The sequence below is a fragment of the Puma concolor genome, chromosome B4 (genome assembly GCF_028749965.1).
Source record: "Puma concolor isolate L17-30 chromosome B4, mPumCon1.1.hap2, whole genome shotgun sequence".
Taxonomy (NCBI): Eukaryota; Metazoa; Chordata; class Mammalia; order Carnivora; family Felidae; genus Puma; species Puma concolor.
The window spans coordinates 105,906,408-105,929,657 of NC_141673.1; the positions used below are offsets into that span (position 1 = coordinate 105,906,408).

Below are 23,250 nucleotides of genomic sequence, written 5' to 3' on the forward strand. Positions count from 1 at the left end.
TTCAGGCAGAGCCTCACTCACGAGCCTGCAGGGCACCGGGGGCCAGTCTACCTCTGCCTTCCTCCTACAGGTTCAGCTTTCAGGAGTACATCAAGATGGACCAGCCTGAGAAGCAGAAGCCGGAGCAGCCAGGTACAGAGTGACAGCTGAGGCTTCCAGGTCAGGTCGGGAGGGGTGACCATGGTCTGCTTCTAGGGGAAGTTCAGACCATGCCAGCCCTGCCCCTGAGGAGCTTAAAATCCAAACCACACAGCCCCTCCTCCAACCCAAAGGAGTAGAGAGTGGTACTCCTACCTTCTCCATACCGGTAGAAAATGACACTGTTTTTAACAGCATGCTGCAGTCAGCTGCAGCATGCTGCAGTTAACACCTGCAGTCTAAATCAGGAGATTTAGAGCCCTGGAGGAGATTCCTTGGACTGCTTGAGGGCATCGCTGTCCCTGGCACCTCACTGGAGAAGTCTGCTATCGAGAAGCACTGTCTCTCTGTGGCCCTCCTTCCTGAGGGATTAGGGCACATCCAGGGCCATTTGTTGGGTCCTACAAGTATCAGGCACCTGCTAGGCACTTTGTGTATTTTATGTCACTCCATTTTCATAACAACCCTATGGAAGATGGGCTATTATTCCCTTTACACGAAGGAAGAAATGAGTTAGTTGAGGTTAGTAACTCACCCCAGGTCACACAATAAATATGTGAGTGAATAGCAGAGCCCAGATGCCGTCCCCATCTGAAACTCCTTGGTGTGTTATACAGATGATCAATAGCTATCTTGTATATCTCGTTTGGGAAAGGTTAGCAACTCCAATGTGGGGAATGGTTGTTATTAACGACAGGTTTCAAGGAAGGCCTTCTAGAAGAATCCCAATATGGAGAAGCAGTGGAGGAGACCCTTGACTCCAATGACCAGAATGCCAGGATGCCAGAGGGAAAACCAGTGCCCACCTTTACCCCTGGGCAGGATGTCACTGACTACCGCCTCCGAAGCCTGCGGAAACTCCTGGCTCAGCCCTGGGAGGGTCCACTGACACCCTTTTCCAAGAGGAACTCCACAGCTCCCTTCCCTGTGAGGACCAGTGATGTCCCAGTCCAACCCCCAGAGAATCAGGGGAGAAGACCCAGCCCTGGGCCCAGCCAAGATCCCCCTCCCTCTGAGAAGTGGCCTCCGGGGCATCTGGCAGGGAACCTGCCTCAAGTCAAGGGGCCCAGGCCCACTGGTGACAGCCCCAGGAAGACGCTAGGACAATCCCAGTGGCTGAATCAAGTTGAGACATACATTGCAGAGCAGAGAAGGGGGGACAGGATGGAGCTTCCAGCCCCCAGGAGGGATTGGCCTGGGGAGGGAGAGGTGGTGGTAGCTGCAGGCCAGGAAGGACAGGCGGAGGGAGAAGAAGAGGGGGAGGAAGAGGAAGAGGAAGAGGATGTGAGTGAGGTGTTCGAATACATGCCCATGTTTGACCCCGTGGTAAGCTGGGACCAGACCTTCAGTGCTCGGAACCTGGACTTCCAAGCCCTGCGGACTGACTGGATCGATCTGAACTGTAACACATCTGGCAACTTGCTGCTTCCAGAGCAGGAGGCTCTCGAGGTCACACGCGTCTTCCTGAAGAAGCTCAACCAGAGGAGCCGGGGGTAAGGTAAAGGGCTCTTCTGGGACCGGGGCTGGGGCTCGCGCAGCCAGCTGGCCTGGGGGCAGGGACCTGGGGGCTGTAGCATGGTCCCCTGCGGCAGGCTCCATGGAAGATCAAGCACCTGGGACCCCCCCGTCCCTGAGAATGAGGTGTACCCGTCAGGTCTTTGTCCCACCATCAGGCAAAACTGAGGCTAAAAGAGACAAGACCCCAGGTATGGGCTACAAGGGCTAGGGCAGCAAGCATGGCCTTACTTCTTTGTTTGTTCATTCGTTCATTTAACCAATCAGCATTCTTTTAATTGAGATAGAATTCACGTACTATTTAATGTACCGTTTTACAGTGTAGTTTTAGAGTGTACAATTTGGTGGTTTTTAGGTATGTTCATAATGCTATGCAACCATCACCACTATGATTCCTATCATTTTCATCCCTTGTAAAAGACACTCTGTACCTGTTAGCATGACTTCAACGTTTCTCCCTCCTCTCAGTCCCTGGCAACCACTACTCGACTCTCTTCTGCTACAGATTTACCTATAATAGTCATTTCATGTAAATGGAACTGTGTAATATGTGGCCTTTTGTTTCTGGTTTCTTGCACTTAGCTTATTCATATTGTAGAATGTATTGAGTACTTCATTCTTTTGTACAGCTGCATAATATTCCGCTGCGTGACTATGCCATGGATTGTGTGTCCATTTGTCAGTTGATTGACATTTCGGTTGCTTCCACTGTGGGACTATTATGAATACATTGGTGGGCAAATTTTTGTGTCAGCATGTTTTCAGTTCTCTTGGGGATATACCTAGGAGTAGAACTGCTGACTTTTACAGTAACTCTGTTTAACATTTTGAGAAACTGCCAATCTCTTTTCCAAATCAGCTGCACCATTTTTCATTCCCATCAGTGGTTTCAATTTCTCTACATCTTTGTCAACGCTTGTTGTCTTCCTTTCTTTAAAATAGCCATTGAGGTGGGGGGCGCCTGGGTAGCTCAGTCGGTTGAGTCACCGACTCTTGATCTTGGCTCATGTGTTGGTCTCACGGTTTGTGGGATTGAGCCACGCATTAGGCTTTGCCATTCTCTCTCTCTCTCTCTCTCTCTCTCTCTCCTTCTCTCTCCTTCTCTCTCTGTCCCTCCCCTGCTTGTGTGCTCTGTCTCTCTCAAAATAAATAAATAGGGGCGACTGTGTGGCTCAGTCGGTTAAGTATCCAACTTTGGCCCAGGTCATAATCTCACAGTTTGTGAGTTTGAGCCCCGCCTCAGGCTCTATGCTGACAGCTCAGAGCCTGTAGCCTGATTTGGATTCTGTGTCTCCGTCTCTCTCTGCCCCTCCCCTGCTCACTCTCTGTCTCTCTCACTCTCTTTCAAAACTAAACATTTTAATTAAGAAATTAATTCATTAACAATCCTAAAGTGTGTGAAATGGTATCGCTTTATGGTTTGGATTTGCATTTCCCTAGTGACTAATGATATTGAGCCAACCAATCAACATTTATCTGATAATCCATATGTCTTATGTACTCTGAGCAGAGTATTTTATTAATGAGGGTCAGTTTCTGAAGGACACACATTCACCTTACATACTTAGGATCTTAGAGGTATAACAGACTTTAGAGATCATCCAAGGTCAATTAGGTACATTTTTAAAGATGGAGGCAGTGAACACTAGAGATTAAGCATCTGGTGTAAGTTTGTTCTTTCTTTCTCTCTGTCCCTCTCTTTCTTTCTTTTCTTATTTCTTAAGTTCTACACCCAGCCTGGGCCTTGAACTCATGACCCTGAGATCAAGTTGCATGCTCTACTGGCACCCCCTGGTATAAGCATCTTAGCCAAAGGCATCGCCAGGACAAAAACCAGGGTCTCCTGACCTCCTTACAGGCTTCTACCACACCATGTTACCCCCACAGTAGGGGAAGGAATTACTCAAGCTGCCCGCCCTTTCTGCCACAGGAAGTACCAGCTGCAGCGAATTGTGAACGTGGAGAAGCGCCAGGACCAGCTACGTGGAGGTCGCTACCTCCTGGAGCTTGAGCTGCTGGAACAAGGCCAGCGCCCAGTGCGGCTCTCCGAGTATGTGTCTACACGAGGCTGGCAGGGCATCGATCCAGCTGGTGGGGAAGAGGTCGAGGCCCGGAACCTGCAGGGCCTGGTTTGGGGCTCACACAACCGCCGGAGACATGTCTTGAATGTCCGGGCCCCAGAGCCCAAGCTGTGTTGGCCCCAGGGCTTCTCCTGGAATCACCGAGCCGTGGTCCACTTCGTTGTGCCTGGTGAGCCTCAAGCTGAGCCCGGCCATTATCAGCAGAGTGGGGATCCTAAAAGTAACCGTGAGCCACCCAGGTCTCTGCTCACTGATTTGATCTCATAAGAACCTGTGGGAGAGGCCACCTTACGGTTGAGGACCCAAGATCACATGACTGAGTGTTGGCGTTGGAAAAGATGCTGACTCTCGGGCAGTTGCTCTCCTATTATAACAGGTTTCGGGGTTGGGTGCAGTCATGGCCAGATTGTTGTACTGGGGTTTGCAACTACTCTGGGGAATAAGACATAGAGGGGGTTACCTGGTTTTTATAGTGGAAAAGGGGAGCACGTAACAGACATGTGCAACTGTGGGCTAGGGTGATAATAGGATGGGCAGATAACAGTGAGACAGCATGATGGGGTGACTAGGAGAGCTGAGGACAAGCCCCGTCCAAGGCTTTCCCATGGGGCCCTGCCTGGAGGCTCTGTAGGCAGCAGGGTATAGAGCCCCCTTTCACCGGTGAGCTCTCCCTCCGCCTTCCGCCTCCCTGCAGCATTGCTGGTGGTTTCCATAGTTGTATTACCCCTAAGCGGAGGTCCCGATAGGGTCCTGACTCATGTAGGAGCTGGCAGTGGGGATGCCTTTCTTTGCATTATCACTTCTTTCTCTCTGTTGCCCACTATGGCAGTAAAGAACCAGGCGCGCTGGGTACAGCAATTCATTGGAGACATGGAAAAGCTGTTCCAGGTCACCGGTGACCCACACTTCAATATCATCATCACGGACTATAGCAGTGAGGACATGGACGTCGAGATGGCCCTAAAGAGGTCCAAGCTGCGGAGGTGAGGAGGTTCCCTGGCCAGCACACGGCCTTAGCCACCTGCTTTCTGAAGTCTCAGGACTGCTGGGTCCTAGGCAGAGCCCAAAGTCCCACCTGGCTTTCCTGAGTCCCAGTCTCTGGCTTTCTCCAGAGGACTCACCTGCCCATAATCCCATCTCAGGAGCACGCATCATCCCTCCTCCATGCCTGCTGGCTTCCTCCAGGGACCATCGCTGCTGAGCCCTGATACTCTGCCCTTCCCTCCTCTCTTCTCCCTGCAGCTACCAGTACATGAAGCTAAGTGGAAACTTTGAGCGTTCAGCTGGGCTTCAGGCTGGCATAGACCTGGTGAAGGTAATAACCTGGGAGGGGCTCTGGAGACGTGGTTACAGATTGGTTAAGAGGAGGAGACATTTGGGATATGTGCGGTGGTCAGCTCCTCACAGCGGGAGGGAATGAGGACACGGACGTTCCACTCTGCTATGGGGCAGGGCCAGTGCCAGGGTGGGACTGAACAAATGACACTGGAGCATTTGTCCTGAGTTCTTGCAGTTCATACATTGTGTAGGGAAGGCATCAGAACTCATTCTCTGACTCTGAGAATTGCACTCTGGTGCCCAGTACTATGGAAATCTGCCCAACAGTTTGTATTATGGAAGTTTGTCCATTATTCAAATGGGAAGGACCTAAGGATCATTCTAGGGAGTGGCCTGACCTCTGAGCCCTGGTCCGCAGGGTCTACTGACCCTCCCCAATTTGTCCCCAGGACCCACACAGCATCATCTTCCTATGTGACCTCCACATCCACTTCCCAGCTGGAATCATCGATACCATCCGGAAGCACTGTGTAGAGGGCAAGATGGCCTTTGCCCCCATGGTGATGAGGCTGCACTGCGGGGCCACCCCCCAGTGGCCTGAGGGTGAGCTCTGCCCTGGGCTGGGGAGGGTAGGAAAGTCCTCTCTGGCCTTGGTTCTTCATCCCAGAGCTGGAAACAACCACGTCTGCCATGACAGCATCCCCACCCCCTGCCTGCTGCTTCTGCCCATTGGATGGTCCACCAGAGAGGTGCCTGAGGGCTGTGCTCATGGCCACAGCAGCGGCAACGATGAACATTTCCTCCCCATCTTCCTTTCTCCCTTCACCAGACGTTTACTGTGTGCCAGATTCTATGCCCTGTGCAGATGGAAAAAAAATGGAAAGACAGGCTCCCTGCCTCTGGAGAGGGAAACAAATAAGGAAGGTGCACTGGGCTGTGCCTCCAGTGACTGCTGCTGTCAGATCTTGTTGTAGAGCCCATGGTCCTTCCCTTTTAGGACCGCTGCTTCCATTGGCCCCTGAACGTTAGCGTCGGGGGGCTTCCCCCCAGAACAGGCAAGGGACTTGTTCAAACGAGACAGCTTTCAACCTCAGGCACCCCATCCTCTGTCTTTCAGAGAAGGCTCTGGGAATGCAGCCCAGAAGCCTTCATTGCTTCCTCCTGGCCCCTGGCTCATCTCACCGGGGGATTCTCGTCTGTCCACAGGCTACTGGGAGGTGAATGGGTTTGGACTGCTCGGCATCTACAAGTCAGACCTGGACAGAATCGGGGGCATGAACACCAAGGAGTTCCGAGATCGCTGGGGTGGGGAAGACTGGGAGCTGCTGGACAGGTGACTGGGAAAGGAGGGCATCTGAGGGACGTGCTGGGATCCCATCCCATCAGGTGCTCTGGGGAGGGAACAGGGCTAGACGGATGGTGTCCCGGCCCCCTGGGCTGCAGACTCCTGATATGCAGGTAAAGAGCACTGTACTCAAAGGAAGCCCCACCACTTACTGGGGGTCACATTACCTGCCTGGCCGAGACTCAGTTCTGTATGTATTAGAAGGGGGATGATACCGCCTCTGCCTGTGTCACAGGGTTGGCATGGAAATTAAACCACATGGTATGCTGTCAGGGTAAAGCACAGCAAGGTGCTGTGGGAGAATATGGCTGCATTCTCCTGAGTTGGAGCTCTCTTCCCCTCTGCCATTGCCTGGCTGGGAAGACTGAGGCTGTGGGAATCGATAAGAGAGACAGGTGAAGGGGCAGGAAAGACTTGGGGGCTGACAAAAGAGGCAGTGTGGATCATTAAAGGGCAGCAAGATATCCAGGAGGTCCTGGTCCCTGGAAGCCCTGGGAGAAGGGAGTTTCAGGGAGGAGGAAAGAGTGGAAAGAAGGAGAAAGAAGAACCCCAGACAAGCTGCAGCCTTGGCAAGCAGGCGAGAAGAGGGTGCTGAAGCAGGAGCAGGCAGGCCGGGACCCCAAGTTGCAGGGGATCGTGGAGCGTGCTGGTGGTGAGGGAGTGGAGGCTGTATCAGTATGAGATTCCTCTGTCAAGAAATTTGCTTAAGAAAGAAAGAAAGAAAGAAAGAAAGAAAGAAAGAAAGAAAGAAAAATTTGTTGCCAAGAGAGGCTACTAGACCAGTAGCTTAGTAGAGCATGCGGCTCTCGATCTCAGGGTTGTGAGTTCAGTCCCCATGTTGGGGGTAGAGATTATTTAATAAGTAAAAGTTTAAAAAGGAAAGAAAGAAATTTGTTGCCAAGGGAAGGGGAGGGAAAGAGGATGATACCTTGAGGTTTGGGCTGAAGGGGCAGGGGGCAGAGGAGGGAAAGGGGAGACAGCAAAGAAAGAAGGGACCAGTGTCTAGTGGATGTCACAGACAAAGTCAGGAGCCCTGGAAGGGTGGGGACACTTCTAAGAGACAGCCAGCCATCACTGGAGGCCTGTATTTGGCAGGTGATTTACATCAGTCCCTTGTTTGTTTGTCCCCAAACTTCTGTGAGGGGGTGTGGTTATCTCCATTTTCCAAACAAGAAAACAGCTTGAGGAGAAGTTAGTACCTGTCCTGAATCCCACAGCTAGGGAGTGTCCGAGGCTTAAAACTGGGTCTGTGTATGTTTTTTTTTCCCTCGAGGGAGAAAAGAAAAGGGAGATATGCTGTATATACAGAAGTTGCAAAGGAGGTAGTTTGAGGGAGCTCATATTAGATAACCCAGCTCTCACAAAACTAGGCCAAAGCAGATCCCAAAGTGCATGGAAGACTAGTCTAGCGGTTACCTCCACCCTTGATCTCCCTGCCGGGCTGGGCAGATGCAGACTTCAGTACAGCCTTGCTGGAAGGACAGTCTCTCTGTGAGAGGGACCCCATGGGCTAAGCATGTAGAAAAGCAATGGGGGAATCTGCTCCCTCTGCCTCCATCACATACGTAATGTGTCCCCTGTAGGCTGAGCTCCTGGTGGTGGGCACAGGGTGTGTGCCAGGAGCTGTACTGAGCCCTTCTTCCCATCAGCTCTAGCCTTTACCACCAGCCTCCAATATATGTGTGTGTGTGTGTGTGTGTGTGTGTGTGTGTGTGTATGTGTGTATATATGTATTGTATTTATCAGAAAAAAACTTGCACAATATGAAATTGTGTTGTTCAAGAGTTGAGTGTATATTCTCCTCTTTTTTTTTCTCTAATGTTTATTAATTTATTTTTGAGAGAGAGAAAGAGCGCAAGCAGGGGAGGGGCAGAGAGAAAGAATCAGAGAGAGGGAGACAGAATCCAAAGCAGGCTCCAGGCTCTGAGTTGTCAGCTCAGAGCCCAACGTGGGGCTCGAACTCACAAACCATGAGATCATGACCTGAGCCGAGGTTGGAAGCTAACGGATTGAGCCACCTAGGTGCCTCATCATCCTCCTCTTTCTAGAGATTGGCAAACTGGGACTCTGGAAGGTGACGGGTTTTACGGGCTTTCCATAGTAAGGAGCTGGAATTCAAACCCAGGCTGTCTGGCTCCAAAGCCCATGCTGTGTGCATGCCCTGTGGGGAGTAAACAGAGAGAGACAGAGACAGGGTCTGACATAGATGTATAGATGCGGGAGGGCGGGATCTTCAGGGGCCTGGGCCTCTCCCCAGCTGCCTCTTGCGCTTCTGTTTCTCACCCTGCCCCTCCCCTACTCAGGATCCTCCAAGCAGGCCTGGAAGTGGAACGTCTCTCCCTCAGGAATTTCTTCCATCACTTCCATTCCAAGCGAGGCATGTGGAACCGCCGCCAGATGAAGATGCCGTGATCCCGAAGGGTGGCCCACTGGACTGACTGCTTCCTGCTCCTTGACTTGTGCTCGCTCCCCAATGCCCCTACTCACTGTTGAGAAGGAGAGGGAAGGGGAGCAGAAGCCATGGCCGGGCCCCAAGAGGCCTCAGAGCTAGCACCCTCACTCCCCCGAGAGCTGTCGCCTCACACAGACAGCTGCTGAGGCCCGTCTCTCTACCCTCGGGGCCTCTGAAGGGAGGACCTTGAGAGAGGGACCAGGAGGGGCTGTGCACTCAGTTGACAGAGATGGACCGGCTCCCGGAGAAGGCAGCACAGTTAAGGAAGGAAAGACCTGTTGGAGCAATGCCAACCTATCTGTGAGGTGCATTCCAGCATCCACCCACGCTCCTCCCAGGGAGTAGTGACCGTGCCCTGGAAACTCTTCTCTTGGACATACTTCATTGGGGTTTTTATTTTTCTAACAGAAAACCAAAACTAACTGTCCAGACCCAGCACTGACTGTGAGAGAGGGATGGAGTCGTGCATTTAGGGTACATTCCCCACTTGCATACCTCAGACCCACTCCTGTGTAGCGATGTGTCCCTTGGTCCTTGACCCGGCAGCTGATTTATAACCAGAGGAGTTCTCAGCTCTACCCCAGGCTCGTGCCTTCCAGAGACACGCACATCTCTCCCAGGTAGCCACTGAACAGCTGGCCACTGATTAGGGCATTAACCTTACCCCCCAGGCGGTGCTAACTTCAGACTGACAAGAACACAGAAGTGGCATCATCCTCGCGGTGCCCCAGTGGGGTTGGGATTCTGAGAACGGGTGGACAGCGGGCTTTCATTCCTCGGCATCTGGCATACAGGCCGTGCAGGACGGGCAAGGTGGGTGGAGAAGGCAGGAAGAGAAGCCCCTTTCCTGACCCGCCTGTAAGCATAAGCCTTGGGGAGACCATGAGCAGAGAGGAAAGAGGATGGGAATGTAAGCCGTGGACTCAGATGCGAAGAGGAGGTGGGCATCCAGCAGGATGGGAGGAAAAGGAAGTGGAAATCCTGAGTCCCCACAGCTCTGCTCCCCCACAGCCTTGCCCTCCTGCAGGGGGATCCCCAGCCCTGGCCTTGCTTGGAAGAAGAGGAAGGGGTGTGGGCAAGACAGAGGAACAGGGATCAGGGTAGTAAGGGGCAAGGCCACGGGTTGGGGGAGGTAAGGGCATCACCCTGTGATCTCTTCCCCAGTTGGAGGGGAGTGGGGCCCAGAGGAACCGAAAAGTGAAGCGACCCTTTCTGGCACCTGATGATCACACACTTCTCTTGCACTAAAAATTCCCTGGGGCCTTTGGGGCTGGGTTTTTTTTTTTTTGCCGCCGCTGCTGCCTCTGCCGCTGCTGCTGAATTGATGAACGGTGTGTGGGTGTGTCGGACACTTGCTGTGGAACTTCAGTGTCTGCTTAGGGAGGGGAACGCAGAGCTTGCTGCTGCTGGGAGAAAGCACTCCTAGCTGGTGCAACAGGGCCCAGGATGCCAGTCAGCGGAGCCCCACAGAGCTGTGCTGTGATAGAGTCCAAGTCACAGCATTTGGAGTTGCAGGGTCTACCCGGTGGGCCTTGCATTCACCAAGGGCACATGCTTGGCATCTAGGAGATTGGGGCCCGTTGAGAACCTTCTGGAGGTTGAAGAGAATTCCCTGCCCCTCTCTAAGAAATCAGGAAGAACAAAGAGTTTCCAATTAATAGGCTGTGGCTGTTGGATGCCATAGCTGCCCCCTGGGCTATGGGTTTTCTCAGAGCCCGCTCAGGCTTACTGCCTTTGGGAAAGGACTTCAGGGAGTCGGTGAGAGCTATGGTTGGCTGGCTGGGGTGCCAGCTTTCTCTCTGGGGCCAGGGTCACCCTTGGGCATGGCACTGGAAGGCCTGAGCCAACCCAAAGAGCTCTCCAACTTCCATTCTTTTGATGACGGGAGCGAGCCTAGCCTCCTAGGCCCTGCTCGCACACCTCTCTGACCCTGGCCAGTGCCTTGTGTTTGACTTTGTTACCTCCACACCATCTGCCTTAAGGGGAGGGCCTGGTAGGCCCCTGCTCTGTAGGGAAATGTGTCGGGTGGGGGGAGGGAGTGGGATGGGGGGAAGGAAATTGTTAAATACAGCATCTTCTTAGAAAACGAAGTGGCTTGTGTGTTTTTCCCCTTGCCCATCAAGATGGGAGAGGGGTGGGCTAAGAGGCCCGGGGTTCACGTCTCTGTACCTTAGTAGTCAGGCCTCTGATGGATGTGCCAAGGACCCTCCACACCACCCTCTATCCTTTACCATTAGTTGGGTGCCTGCTGTGTGGGGAACTGCATGGTTTACTCTGGAAGGGGCCGGCACTCTTCCTGCCTGCAGAGTTCACGGTCTGATAGCAGACTGGGCATTTTCTGCTCAGCAGATTTGTGGAGATTGTGGTTTCAGTGGGGAAACGCTGATGGACACCCTGGGTGAAGAAGGCTAGACATAGGGCCAGAATGGTTTGGTCAGCAGCAGAGAGAAGCCAAGATGTGACTTATTTTAAAGTAGCAGACAATCTAAAAATCATTTCTGTTTGAGCTACGGATGCCCTGTTGGCATTTTATGGGTGCAAATTTACCTTTCTAGTTCTGTTTTGCATAGGCAAAGATCAAAATGAGTTTGTATGCCTTAAGTACATGCCTAAGAGAAAGTGCTAATTTGAAAGCTATGATAGGTTTATAACAAGTTCCCAAAAAGGATTGCGCATACATGGATCAATCCAGAATTGACTAATCTGCCACTGATGTAGCAGGTGGTAATTAGCCCAAGGCAGGCGGGGCCAGGAAAGTTGACTCAGCAGAACCCAGAGAAGAGGGAGTGATTTAAAAGATTTTTCTCCCTCCGGATTTAGGTTTGCTCCTTCAAGCTCTTTCCAGTTGCTGGAGAGGGCATCCAGAGACCAGCCCAATGCATAAAGACTGACTCCTAGTGGATTTGCAGAAAACTTTATAGATAGAAATCATTCCATTTTACAGAAAGGGAAAACTGAGGCCTGGAGCAGAGGAAATGGATGGGGCAGAGGGGAAGGAATGAGGTGGAGTAAGAACCAGAGTCCTGAAGCTGGGCGGGCTTGACCTTAGATAGACATGTCTTAGATTCTGGAGATGCTACTAGAAAGACTGGCAGTACCCCAGTCTGAGTTCAGGACTCCAGACCAAGATGGGATTCACTTAGACCAGTAAAATAGTACATCTTATTTCAGATGCTGTGGGTAGGGATCAAGGGCATCTACACATCCCTTTTTGGAGCTCTCCCAGGGGCTGTGGAAAGTGCCCATCAGCCTAACAGATCAGGGAGGAAAGGTGGAAGCAGTTCCAGACCCAGGACCTGTAGGGGAAGCAGAGAAGAGGCAGTGAGGAGGGCAGGCCAGACCAATGGCCCTCAGACTTTAATGCACACACAATTCCCCTGGCAGCCTTTTGAAAATGTAGATGCCCATTCAGTAGATCTGGAGTGGGGCCGGACAGTCTACATTTCCTGCAAGCTTCGGTGTTTTTGCTGCTGGTCCAGGGACTACAGTTTGAGTAGCAAGGACTGCTGGGCAGCGCCAAGGAGGAATCCCTACTGCATCTTCCCTCTTGCCAGAGGGGCAGAGCCAAGCACTAACCACACTGGCTATAGAAAAACCCATCCCGGGCTATAGAAAAGCTCAAGCTTAATTGCCGAGGAAGAGTCACCTGTTTAACAGCACGTGGGGACTTTCTGGGCCCAGATCCAAGCTCTTCTCTAAGATCCCCTCCTTGCCTCAGATCTCTCTCCCCCTTTGCTTGCAAAGATGTCACTTTACCCCAAACGCCCAGAGCTGAGAAAAGGGTCATTTGGCGACCTTCCATCCTCCCTCACCTGGGTCCCAGGCTGTGTTCAGAGGGGATTCCTTGAGGTCCTGGCGGCCAGGAAGCCTGTCTTCTGTGCCCCGAAGGCTGTAATGAAGACGTTGATGATGACAGTGATGAAGACCAGGGTGGTGGCGGCGTTGTTGAGCTGGTTGAGCTGCCATTGCTTTTCTACTTCATTGAGGTTCAGCCGCGCTGTGGACAAGGGTGGGGGGAGTGGGAAGGGAGGGTCAGGGTGGGGCGACAGCCCCAAACTTCCCTCACCGCATCCACTAGAGGTCAGAGAAAGTCTGGCACCTCAGAGACCTGCGTGGCAGAAAGCAAGGGAGGTGGTAGTCATTGCATTAAGCTGCCTTCTCCCTCACTGCCCAGTGCATGGGGCATCCACACGGTACTTAATGGAATAGGGATTTGGGAAATTATCCTGGGTCATAAGAGTGGGGATGGGTGCTCACACAAAAGGCAGTAGGGACCTCTGCTACAAGTAAGTGAAGGTATTGTGGAGTGACCCCTATGTGTGATACCAGGAGGTAGGATAGGCAGCCTGCTCTCACTGTGGAGGAGTTGTTACTTGGGCGGTTGTCATGCGGAGGGCTACCACCAGGTTAGTGTAAGGGTGAGAAACTGGCGCGTGCAAATGCGGGGGTGGCGCCGGGAAGCCGGTGAGGCTTTTCTTTCCACTAGGGGGCGCCAAGGCCGAGTCCAGGCCTGGGCTCCTCACCGATGACCACAAGCAGGATGCCAATGACCACGAGCAGGAGCAGAGAGATGCTGATGAGGGTGACGAGGGTGGTGTAGTAGTGGGTGGACGGCCCCTGCTCCAGCACCGCTTTCAGTCGCGTGGCGTTGGACACGAAGAGGGCCACGTCCAGCATGCTCTCGGCCACGCTCTTCTTGGTGGCATAGTGGTTCAGGTTGATGGGCTGGCTGCCCCTGGGGTTGGGGTTCCCAGGCTGTAAGGGAGAAAGCACAGGCTTACCTTGAAGGCTCCCGAAAGGGAAGCAGTTGAGAGACTGGAAAGAGGTTTTAAAGCTCTCCTGTAACCTGGTGGTAAACCGAGAGCAAGCAGCACCCTTCTCAGTTTTATGGCCTGAAAGAATAAAGAGTTGGACTAGAAAGCCCTTACGGACCTTTGAACTTGGAAATGATAGAATGTTGTCATTTATGTTTCCCCAGGGTCACGCTCCCTCACACGGCAGGGGGAGGGGAGGGCCTCAGCCCCTTGTGAGATGCACCAACCTCATTTCATTCTCTGTGTTGCCTGGGCCCAGCCTGGCCTTGGGCCGCTCTCTTTTCCTCTGAAAGGAAAGCATCTCAGAACACAATAGGAGGAGCTCTGAGACTTGGGGGGAATAGGAAGGGCACCTCATCTCCCAGAATGATGTGGCCCTGAGGCGGGGTGCACAGCTTAGCAAATGTGTCAGGAGCCGTGTTTGGATCCCACTCAACAGAGTGGCCAAGAGCCCTGAGGCCACAGCCATGCACATCAGAATGCATGTCTGTATGCACACAGCGTTGCATGCTAGTGTTTTGGGTTTTTTGGCTAGGATTTATTGACATAATTTACATTTGATTTGATTTTGAAATATAAAACAAAGCTCTTATTCTCAGGAAGTCACTAACTCCGAAAGATGGAGTGACAACATAGGGCTTAGGGAGCAGACCTCTGGTTTGGGCCCAGAAATTCAGACTGGATGCTGCAGGCAGAGTCCGCAATCACTCAGGAGAACTTGGGTGTGTTTTAGGGAGATAAATTTAGGAGCGGAGTTTGGAATGCATGGGCCCAGGCGGGTCCAGAAGCAGGGAGATCCACTGAAAGACTATGGTCTGATTTAGGATCAGGGTGACAAGGAACTGTGGGAGAGTAAGTGAGAAAGGAGAGGAAGGCAGAACTTTGAAAGATGTGACAGCCTGGAAGGAGGGTGGACCTAACCCTGCAGATGACCACAGAGGTTTTCTATTGAGTGGGTGGGTGGGCGGATGGAAGGATGGATGGGGCAGGTCTCAGAGGGCTCTGGATGCTCCTTCTGGATGTTGGGCTTATCCAGAGCCAGCTGGCCTGGTTGGTTGGGGCTAGGGATGCCAAGGCCAGTGCCCCACAAAGGCCTCAAAGCTACAGCCCATGGTTCTAGCCCATTTGGTAAAGGTTTGTCCTGGGTACAATGGACACTTATTAAATGACAGAGTCTATGGAGCAGCCCCCAGGCCTCTCCATGGTTGGAAGGGCTCTGACTAGGGAACAACTGTGAGCAGGGCTTCCCTGCCCATGGAGTTTCCTGTTGGTCATCCCCACTCCTCCTGTCCTTGTCCCTCCCTCCAGTTTCCCCCATAGCTTGACACTTTCTACTCCCTCCAAACCCAGCTCTCAGTTCAAGATCTGATAAACCCTGAAATTACTGTGAAAGCATCTAAGGAGACCCCTCTCTTAAAATTTGCATATTAACAGTGGACAAAACCTTAAACCCAAAGCTCTAGTGTTGTGTTCAGAGCATTGCCCAAATACTGTGTGAGGGGCTGGGGGACAGAAGGGGCTGTTTGCTTGGGGACACAAAGATCTTCCCAAGCTTTAACAAAAAATATTGCTATCTATAAGTTTTAATAGAGCCAGCTGGCTTCTGTTGTTCAATGGCTCTAAGAAAGCCATTGTTGGGGCACCTGGGTGGCTCAGCTGGTTAAGTGTTGGACTTGTCTCAGGTCATAATCTCGAAGTTCGTGGGTTTGAGCCCCTACACTGGGCTCTGTAATGACAGCTCAGAGCCTGGAACCTGCTTCAGATTCTGTGTCTCCTTCTCTCTCTGCCCTTCCCCTGCTCACGCTCTGTCTCTGTCTCTCTTTTTCTTTCTCAAAAATAAACATTAAAAAATATATATTTACAAAAAAAGGAAGAAAAAAGCCATTGTTTCACAGAGGGTACAGTCCTATCTTTCCCTCTTTGATTTAGGGCCTGCCTCTATTTTGTTTTGTGCTGATTCAGGGCTACTTTCTAGCTAAGGATGTTTTTTCAGTGTCTGGTTTGGTGGCTGTGGGAATGTCTGCAGAGTGCCCCCTCTAAGCCCCAGAAGGCTCCAGATCTCCAGAATGTCCACATGGTGGCACACAAGGTCCAAAGAAATGACTGGGGCAGCCCGGCTGCATGGGCGGGCGCCAGGATGGTGTTTCTCCCCCGAGGGATCCATGGGCAGGACAGGATAGGACTGGCCTGAAACCTGGACCCCTTAGAGGCCCAGCACAGGGAGCCGGGTTCACAATCCAACCTAAAACCCACCAAACACGTGTCAAATGAGAGCCAAGAAAAAAACAATACTGACGGGGCCCAGGGTGGGGTGGGGAGAAAATAGAGGGAGGGGCCCTGGGAGAGGGGCCTCAGCCCAGCCTGCAGCCTGGGGGATGGTGTTAGAAGGGAGATGGTTTGAGACTCTGCAAGAAGTTGCTTTGAAAGGGGTCCCCTCACAGAAGCATCTTTAAAAAGCAGGGCAAAGGTTTTCTTAATCCTTCTTGGACAGTTTAGGTGCAGAGGCAGAGGGATGGATGAAACGACCTGAGAGCCCTCCCTTACAGCTTGAAGATTCAATCGGATGGACCCCTAAATCCTGCAGGATGCCACCCTTTTTACCCACAGCCCAGAGACTAGGAGCAACCCAAGGAAGGGCCAGGATTAGAGAGGAGGGTGGGGGTGGGGTGGAGCGGCCCACGCTCAGGCCCTAGGAGCTGGCCCTTTAAGGCCAGGCCCAGGCTGGCTGGGAACAAAGGCCCGGGAATGTGGGCTGGGCTGGCGTGCAGAGCCACCCAGCATGAGTCATTTATATTTCTTGGGACTTGGGAATCACTGGATCTGGTCGGCTCCCTCTGCTGGCCTTGGCGCTAGCCCCCTCCCAGGGCTGCCCCTGCCCCCTGCTGCAGCCTGCAAGGCCAGTCTGCCAGAGCCTCCCCTCTCCTCAAACCCACATGCTCTCACTCCAGCTCCTGGCCCCTTTCATCTGGCTCCTCAGAGCAGGGGCTGCAGGGTTAGGACTCTCAGCCTTTGGGCCCACCTCTGTCTCTGGGCTTGGCACTTTAGGCCTCAGTTTCCAAATCTATGAAAGAGAAGGAAAATCCCATCTCTGGAGGAGTGGAGGCTATGGAGAGACAGAATGAGACTTTGTTTCTCCCTAGAGAAAGAGAACTACTCCAAGCTCTTCTCCTGTTTCCGCTCAGTCAGATCTTTCAGTGACACTGTCTCCCAGTGGCATCTGTCTTATTCCATCCTACCCCCCTCAACCCCTCCACTTTTACTTGAAGAAAGCAGGAAGCCGAACCAGAGATTCCAGAATCCCTATTTAAAATGCATATACCCTGAGCTCCTGGGTGGCTCAGTTTGTTAAAATGCATATACCCATGGGAAAGGTAACCCGTCAAAATCATGCCAGCCAGTGGCCCCTGAAACCCAGAAGGAGAATTTGACTGTTATGAAGTTGGAGCAGGGGGGCATCAGGGCAGATGGGAATACATCCAGAGTCCCATTATGGGGTGTCATGGGGGTTCTGGACAACAAGAGGGGCATGATTGTGTTGGCTGGGGTGGGGTGATGCAGGGGGGTTGGAGATCCATTCCTTGTTTCCCCAGCTTGCCCCACTCCCGGGCCTGCCCCAGTACAATAATTTCCTCTCTCTTCCTTGTCCTTTCCCCTTGTTCCAACTCAGACTTCCCTGTCACCCTGTTTGTCTTGCCAGGTCCTAGCTCCCCAGGCTCTGTGGATTCCATCCCTGGAAGTCATGGATTGCTCCATTGTTCTGCCAGGCAATTATGTATCCCTTCATCCTTGTTGGCGTATATTTTTGTTTCTTTACAAAACTTGAGTTGGATAGGAAAGGAATGCCTCTTTTAACAGAAAAGTAAACACATTTTTACGTTGCTAATTGATATTATGGTCAGTGGGGACCACAAGGCTCCAAGAGATCATTCTGTCCTTTCATGGAAACCAGATTTCAAAGGGGTAAGTAACTGTCCTACCACAAAGCCATGGAATCTGCCACTCAGAATGTTTAGGACCTGGAGCCTGAGGCAGGGAGTGAGTACCCTGTGGAGAAGGAGCGGCTGAGGGGTAGGGGTTTGTGGCAGCCAGGACAGGATCACAGAAGGCACTCTGGACCTGGGTTCAAATCCTGGGTCTGCTACAAGCTCTAGAGGTATGAGCAAGCCTGTAGCCACCACTGGGCTGCTTTTCTTATCTGTGAGATGAGGAGGGTTAGAAAAAATGATTTCTTGGGTCCCTCTGAACACAGAGTGATACAGGTGTGGGGAAGCCCCTGTGTCTAAATAGAGAGTCTCAGGGGTTGAGCACATTCGTCTGAGAGAAGCAGAGGTCAGGCAGCTGTGGAGCAAGGCCCAGAAGCAGATCCAGTGAGCCACTTTGCCCAAGACAGTTCAAGGGCATTGGTGACCCTGCAGTGAGTCATTACTGTCAGCCCTGAGAAAAGCCATATGGCAGTCTCCCCGTGTATAAACTCAGGCTCAAGGTTACAGACAAAATAGGCCCATGCCTTGTTGGCCTTTCTGTTGGTCTCAAAATGACTGACTATCCAGAAAATCCAGGCCTCTCCCAAAAAGAAAATGGGGATGAGCCAGGCTGTTGGGAGACTCCTTTGGGAAAAAGGGTGGATCCCAGCTCAGGAAGAATGATTTGCTCAAACATATGGATTTGGGTGACCTACTATGCCAATTTGCCCTTAATTAGGTGCCTGAGATCCCCAATCCCGTCAGAATTAAGTTTGAACGGATGCCTGGGTCTGACTTACTGTGCACAAACTCAGTACCCTGGGAATCATAGGTCCCACTTACAGAGTGCATACTTTGTGCCTGGCCCAGGGTTAAACTTGGGACCTGAGTCATCTCAGTGAGGCTTCACAAGAACCCTGTGAAATTGGTAAGGGCATGATCATTGTAGTTGGAAAAGTGGAGGCTCAGAGAACCTAAGTAACTTGTACAAGCTCACACAGCACAGGTTTTTATCCCAATCTTCTTTCTCTTTTTTATTAAAAAATTTTTTTTAACGTTTATTTATTATTGAGAGACAGAACATGAGCATGAGCATGGGAGGGGCAGAGCGAGGAGGAGACACAGAATCCGAAGCAGGATCCAGGCTCTGAGCTGTTAGCACAGAGCCCAATGCGGGGCTCAAACCCACAAATCGTGAGATCGTGACCTGAGCCGAAGTCGGACACTTAACCGACTGAGCCACCCAGGCGCCCCATCCCAATTTTCTATATGCCTGAGCCTACAAGGTTAATCCCTACTCTACCACCTCCCAGAAATTGAAGGCATACTCCCTGCCTCCAAGGAGTTTAGGATGGAAAGATAAACGTATGTGGACTAAGATTAAAGAAGACAATTAGTCCCCAAGGATACATATGCATAACTGCTAAGAGGAGGTAAAACACCTGTAGCAGTGAAACTTGCCTCAGGCTTTCCTGAATCTACAATGTCCCTGAGCCCCTGCACCAGGTGGCAGAAAGGGCACTAGTCCTAAAGTCAAAAGGCTTGGGTTCCAACTGGCAAGAGGTGACCCAGGCGGCTGTGAAGATAAGGTTGACAGAGACTTTTGTCCATACCTTTTGAATTTTGAACCATTTGAATGTTTGAACTATCTAAATAATAATAATACTAAATTTAAAACAAAAGCAAACCCTCACTATAACAAGGCCAATGGCTAAAACAAAGTAGAATATATAACTTCATCATACCCAGGCCTTAGCTTCTCCATCTGTGGAATGGGAGGAGTACCCGCCCCGGTTAGCACAAAACTGCTGTTAAACAGATCGATGAGATAAAGCAGGTGAATGGGCTTTGAAAACTATAAAGTATTCAAACAGATATGAGAGAAGCATCTCTCCCACTCAGGATTAGACTTGGCACCTGTGGGCCTAGGGCATGTTTTAAATAATATGCTGTGACTCAGGGCCTGTCCCAGCCCAGATTTCAAAGGCACCATTAGTCTTTCCAGCAAACTCTGTGGTCATCGAAATACTTCTCTGTCCATTTCGACAACACCTGTTCTCACCCCTGCGAGTCTCACCTTCCAGCTGCACCAGGCCCATCTGCCAGGAAGAGACATTCTTGGGGTACCTGGGTGGCTCTGTCAGCTCAGAGCCTGGGGCCTGCTTAGGATTCTGTGTCTCCCTCTCTCTCTGCCCCTCCTCCACTTGTGCGCACGCTCTCTTGCTCTCTCTCTCAAAAATAAATAAACATTAAAAAAAAAAAAAAAGAAGGGAAATTCTCAGACAAGCCCCCCTACACCGGGCCTGGGATCTCTGCCAGGCCTCGGTGCTACAGGTGCTCAGCTGGCCTGCATGTACCCCTCTCTCTAGCCTGGTGCACTGCTCCTCCTTTCACCCCTGGGAGGGGGCAGAGAGCTAACCCTTACTTATTACCGCTCGGCCTGTGCCAGGCACAGTGATGCTCAGCAGCCCTGGGCCACACCAGATTACTCACTGTTCCCTGAACACACCCCACCCTTCTCAGCCTGCTCCTGCTCAGCTCCAGGACTTAAGGCCTTTCTTTCCCATGCCCTCCCCACCCTCCCAAGCCTCTCATCCCTTCTAGAACCTGTCCCTAGGCACGCTCTGCCCAGACTCTGTGCAAAGGCCGCTGTGCTCCATACTGGCCTCAGGCTTTGCTTAGACCTCTCTAGACGGCTCCTCTGGCTGCCCGTTTTAAGGCAAGGATTGCATCTTCAGTATACCTGGGTCCCCTCGGTACCTGGGTCCCCTGGGTGCCTAGCTTGGTGACTTGCCCATGTTACATGTGCAATAAGCGATGATAACATTGAATTTTTTATTTGAGTTTTTTTCCAAAAAGGCAAAACAAAGCATCTTTGAGGGTGGGATTCATACACAATGGCTTCTGGGTGAGGAGAGTAGTGTTTGGACAGTGAATCTGCCTTTAAAATAAAAGTCCCTGGGGACACCTGGGTGGCTCGGTCGGTTAAGGGTCCGACCCTTGATCTTGGCTCAGGTCATAATCTTGTGGTTTGTGAGATCGAGCCCTGTGTTGGGCTGATAGCACAGAGCCTGCTTGGGATTCTCTCTCCCTATCTCTCTGCGCACTGCCCCCCCTCATCCGGTTCAAAATAAATAAACTTTAAAAAAAAAAAAAAAAGCCCCTTATCCAAGGATAGCCCTTTCCCCACTGGTATCCCGCCTCAGGGAGTGAATGACTCAGATTGGAAACTGCCACTGATATTCAGGCCAAAACTTGCAAAGGCCCAGACCTCTGAGGCCCGGTCTGGGGCTAGCACTCTGACTGCCTGCTTCCCGGTGCCAAGAGCAGTGGATCTCTTAAAAATCAACAGTCTCTAAACCACCTCGGGTGGGGTGTATTTTGCGTGCTATTCCGGTAATAGTAATACCCAACTGACCCAGAAATCTTCTCCAAGCCTTGGGCGCAGTCTTGCTGAGAAGCTCCAGCCCTTGGCCCAGGCTGCAGACCCGGGCTTTAGAGCTGGAACACTGGACACGTGGGGAGAAACCTCCCCCTGGGAAGGTCTGCAATGTCACTGTTCTCCACCAGGGGGCCGCTCCGGGAAACAGCAAGGCAAGCCCGCCTTAGCTCCACCTGCCACGGGTCAGGAACCCAAGTGCTTTTGATCCCATTGTGAGGCAGGAGGTGACAGGGTTGCTTTCTAACAAAAGGGGGCTATATAAAAAAGGAAGAGAGTGTGCAGGGAGGGACAGGAAGATATAGGGGTTGCAATAGGAACCCCATGGGGCCTGTTTGCTTTTTCTTAGGAAGCATTTTCCACCTCCCCTGCAAGAGGTCACCTTGTCAATGGCTTTCAGGAAACACTGTCATCTCAGGTCCAAAGTTAACCATGGATTGGCTACATAGAAATTTCCAAGGAATTTTTCTGCTGTCTCCCAATACCCTAAGCAAGAGTACTTTTTAAATGAGCACTTTGCTCTGAGGCTCCCAGACCCATCTGGCATTTGCTCCATGCCCCACTTTGACCTTGGGGTTCTCAGCAGCATTCCCCAGGCTCACCCCACCCATCTCTACTCATTGTGATCCTCCTCATCTTGCAAAGGCCAACAGATTTGGCTAAAATTGGAACAATAACACTTAATGGTAATACTGTATGCCAGATACAACCCCCACGAAGTGGCTACCAACAGTCCCATTTTACAAGTGAAGTCATTGAGGCTCATAGAGACCATCTGCCCAAAGTCACCTGATACCACGGGATGGTCTCAATGTCAGAATCCTAAACTATATTCTTCCTTCTATACTGGTGGTTCTTTTTTTTTTAATTTTTTTTTTCAACGTTTATTTATTTTTGGGACAGAGAGAGACAGAGCATGAACGGGGGAGGAGCAGAGAGAGAGGGAGACACAGAATCGGAAACAGGCTCCAGGCTCTGAGCCATCCGCCCAGAGCCCGACGCGGGGCTCGAACTCACGGACCGCGAGATCGTGACCTGGCTGAAGTCGGACGCTTAACCGACTGCGCCACCCAGGCGCCCCTATACTGGTGGTTCTTAAAAGGTGGTCCCTGAGGAAGCTGTAGCAGCAATAGAACTTGTTAGAAATGCAAGTTGTCAGAGTCCACCCCACACCTACTGAATCAGAAACTCAGGGTAGAAACCAGCGATCTTTGTTTTCAAGTGATTCTCATGCAAGCTCAAGTGTGAGGCCTTTTGGTCTACACCGTGCTGCCGAATGGCAACGGCTAGTGTTTACTGTCTTCTAGGCTCAGGGCCTGACATTTTCATGTTGATTTTGTCGCTGAATTCTTTTAACAACACCTGTTTTATAGATGAGAACATTGGGATTCAGGACAATTCAGTAATTTTGCCCAGGACCACCCAGCTGTTAAATATCAGAGCTGGGATTTGAACCCAGGCAGGCTCTGGAGCCTGTGCACTTGACCACTACACCATACAGTCCCTAGAAGCATAGGGCACTGCAACCCTCTCAAAAGTGGACACTAGTCTAAAGTATGTATAAGTAGCACGTTTAAATCTTTCCTCTGAATATGAATAAATCAAAATCTGTATTTCACACCGGCAGCCAGCATACTCCACCAGTTCCTTCCTGCCCAGTGTCCAGTGCTGCCTCGCACTACTGATCACGTGCCTGTTTACAGGGCTCTGATACATTTACCCTTAGATTCTCTTTATGGCTTGACTCAGGAACCTTTACTGAGCCTTTCTTGGTCTTGTAGAACCTTCGATTTTGTGGTGGAAACTAAATCCAGATAGGAGGCCTGCACACAGGTAGGTGAAAATGAATTTCAGAACAATTAATCCTAAGGTAAAATATCAACATTCCACATGACGGTGCATATGAGTTTTGTATGTCCCCACTAGATCGCACGCTTCCAAAAGGCAGGGATGGTTTCCTTGGGATTTCAGGCAATTAGACTAAGAAGCAGTGAGAGCTGTGCCCACAGTGTCTGGCGACAGTCCAGGTGAAAAGACCTCATGAAGCAGATCATATCTGACAGTGAGGTGGGAAAAGGGAAGCTGGTGCATTTCCCACCCCACCCAGGCCTATGGAGGGAGCCTGCCAAGATTCCTACTTGATTCAGTTCAACAAACATGTTTTCAGCCCCTACCCTGTGCTAGGCATCTAGGATATAACAGAGATCCCTGCCTTCCCCATAGCCC

General features: G+C 51.5%; 2 protein-coding genes across 5 annotated transcripts in view; one reads left to right on the forward strand and one right to left on the reverse strand.

Annotated features, from left to right (window-relative positions):
• B4GALNT3 (beta-1,4-N-acetyl-galactosaminyltransferase 3) overlaps positions 1–23,250 on the forward strand; it is a 141,736-nt gene that overhangs the window by 92,167 nt on the left and 26,319 nt on the right. The window contains exons 13-20 of one of the 2 annotated variants that reach the window (XM_086714370.1): positions 71–132; positions 836–1,631; positions 3,584–3,903; positions 4,564–4,717; positions 4,977–5,049; positions 5,462–5,615; positions 6,219–6,345; positions 8,661–10,825. In XM_086714370.1, coding sequence (XP_086570496.1) covers positions 71–132; positions 836–1,631; positions 3,584–3,903; positions 4,564–4,717; positions 4,977–5,049; positions 5,462–5,615; positions 6,219–6,345; positions 8,661–8,769 — 1,795 coding nt within the window. In that variant the 3' untranslated portion in view covers positions 8,770–10,825. Of the gene's footprint in view, positions 1–70; positions 133–835; positions 1,632–3,583; positions 3,904–4,563; positions 4,718–4,976; positions 5,050–5,461; positions 5,616–6,218; positions 6,346–8,660; positions 10,826–23,250 lie in introns of those variants that run through there. The other variant, XM_025930390.2, reaches the window with a different exon arrangement.
• The window catches only part of NINJ2 (ninjurin 2), a 79,903-nt gene continuing 68,360 nt past the window's right edge, over positions 11,708–23,250 (reverse strand). For 2 of the 3 annotated variants that reach the window (XM_086714371.1, XM_086714372.1), the window contains exons 2-4: positions 13,333–13,564; positions 12,622–12,806; positions 11,708–12,105 (exon numbers count right to left, since the gene is read on the reverse strand). In XM_086714371.1, the coding sequence (XP_086570497.1) occupies positions 12,640–12,806; positions 13,333–13,564 (399 nt within the window). In that variant the 3' untranslated portion in view covers positions 11,708–12,105; positions 12,622–12,639. Of the gene's footprint in view, positions 12,106–12,621; positions 12,807–13,332; positions 13,565–21,003; positions 21,113–23,250 lie in introns of those variants that run through there. The other variant, XM_086714373.1, reaches the window with a different exon arrangement.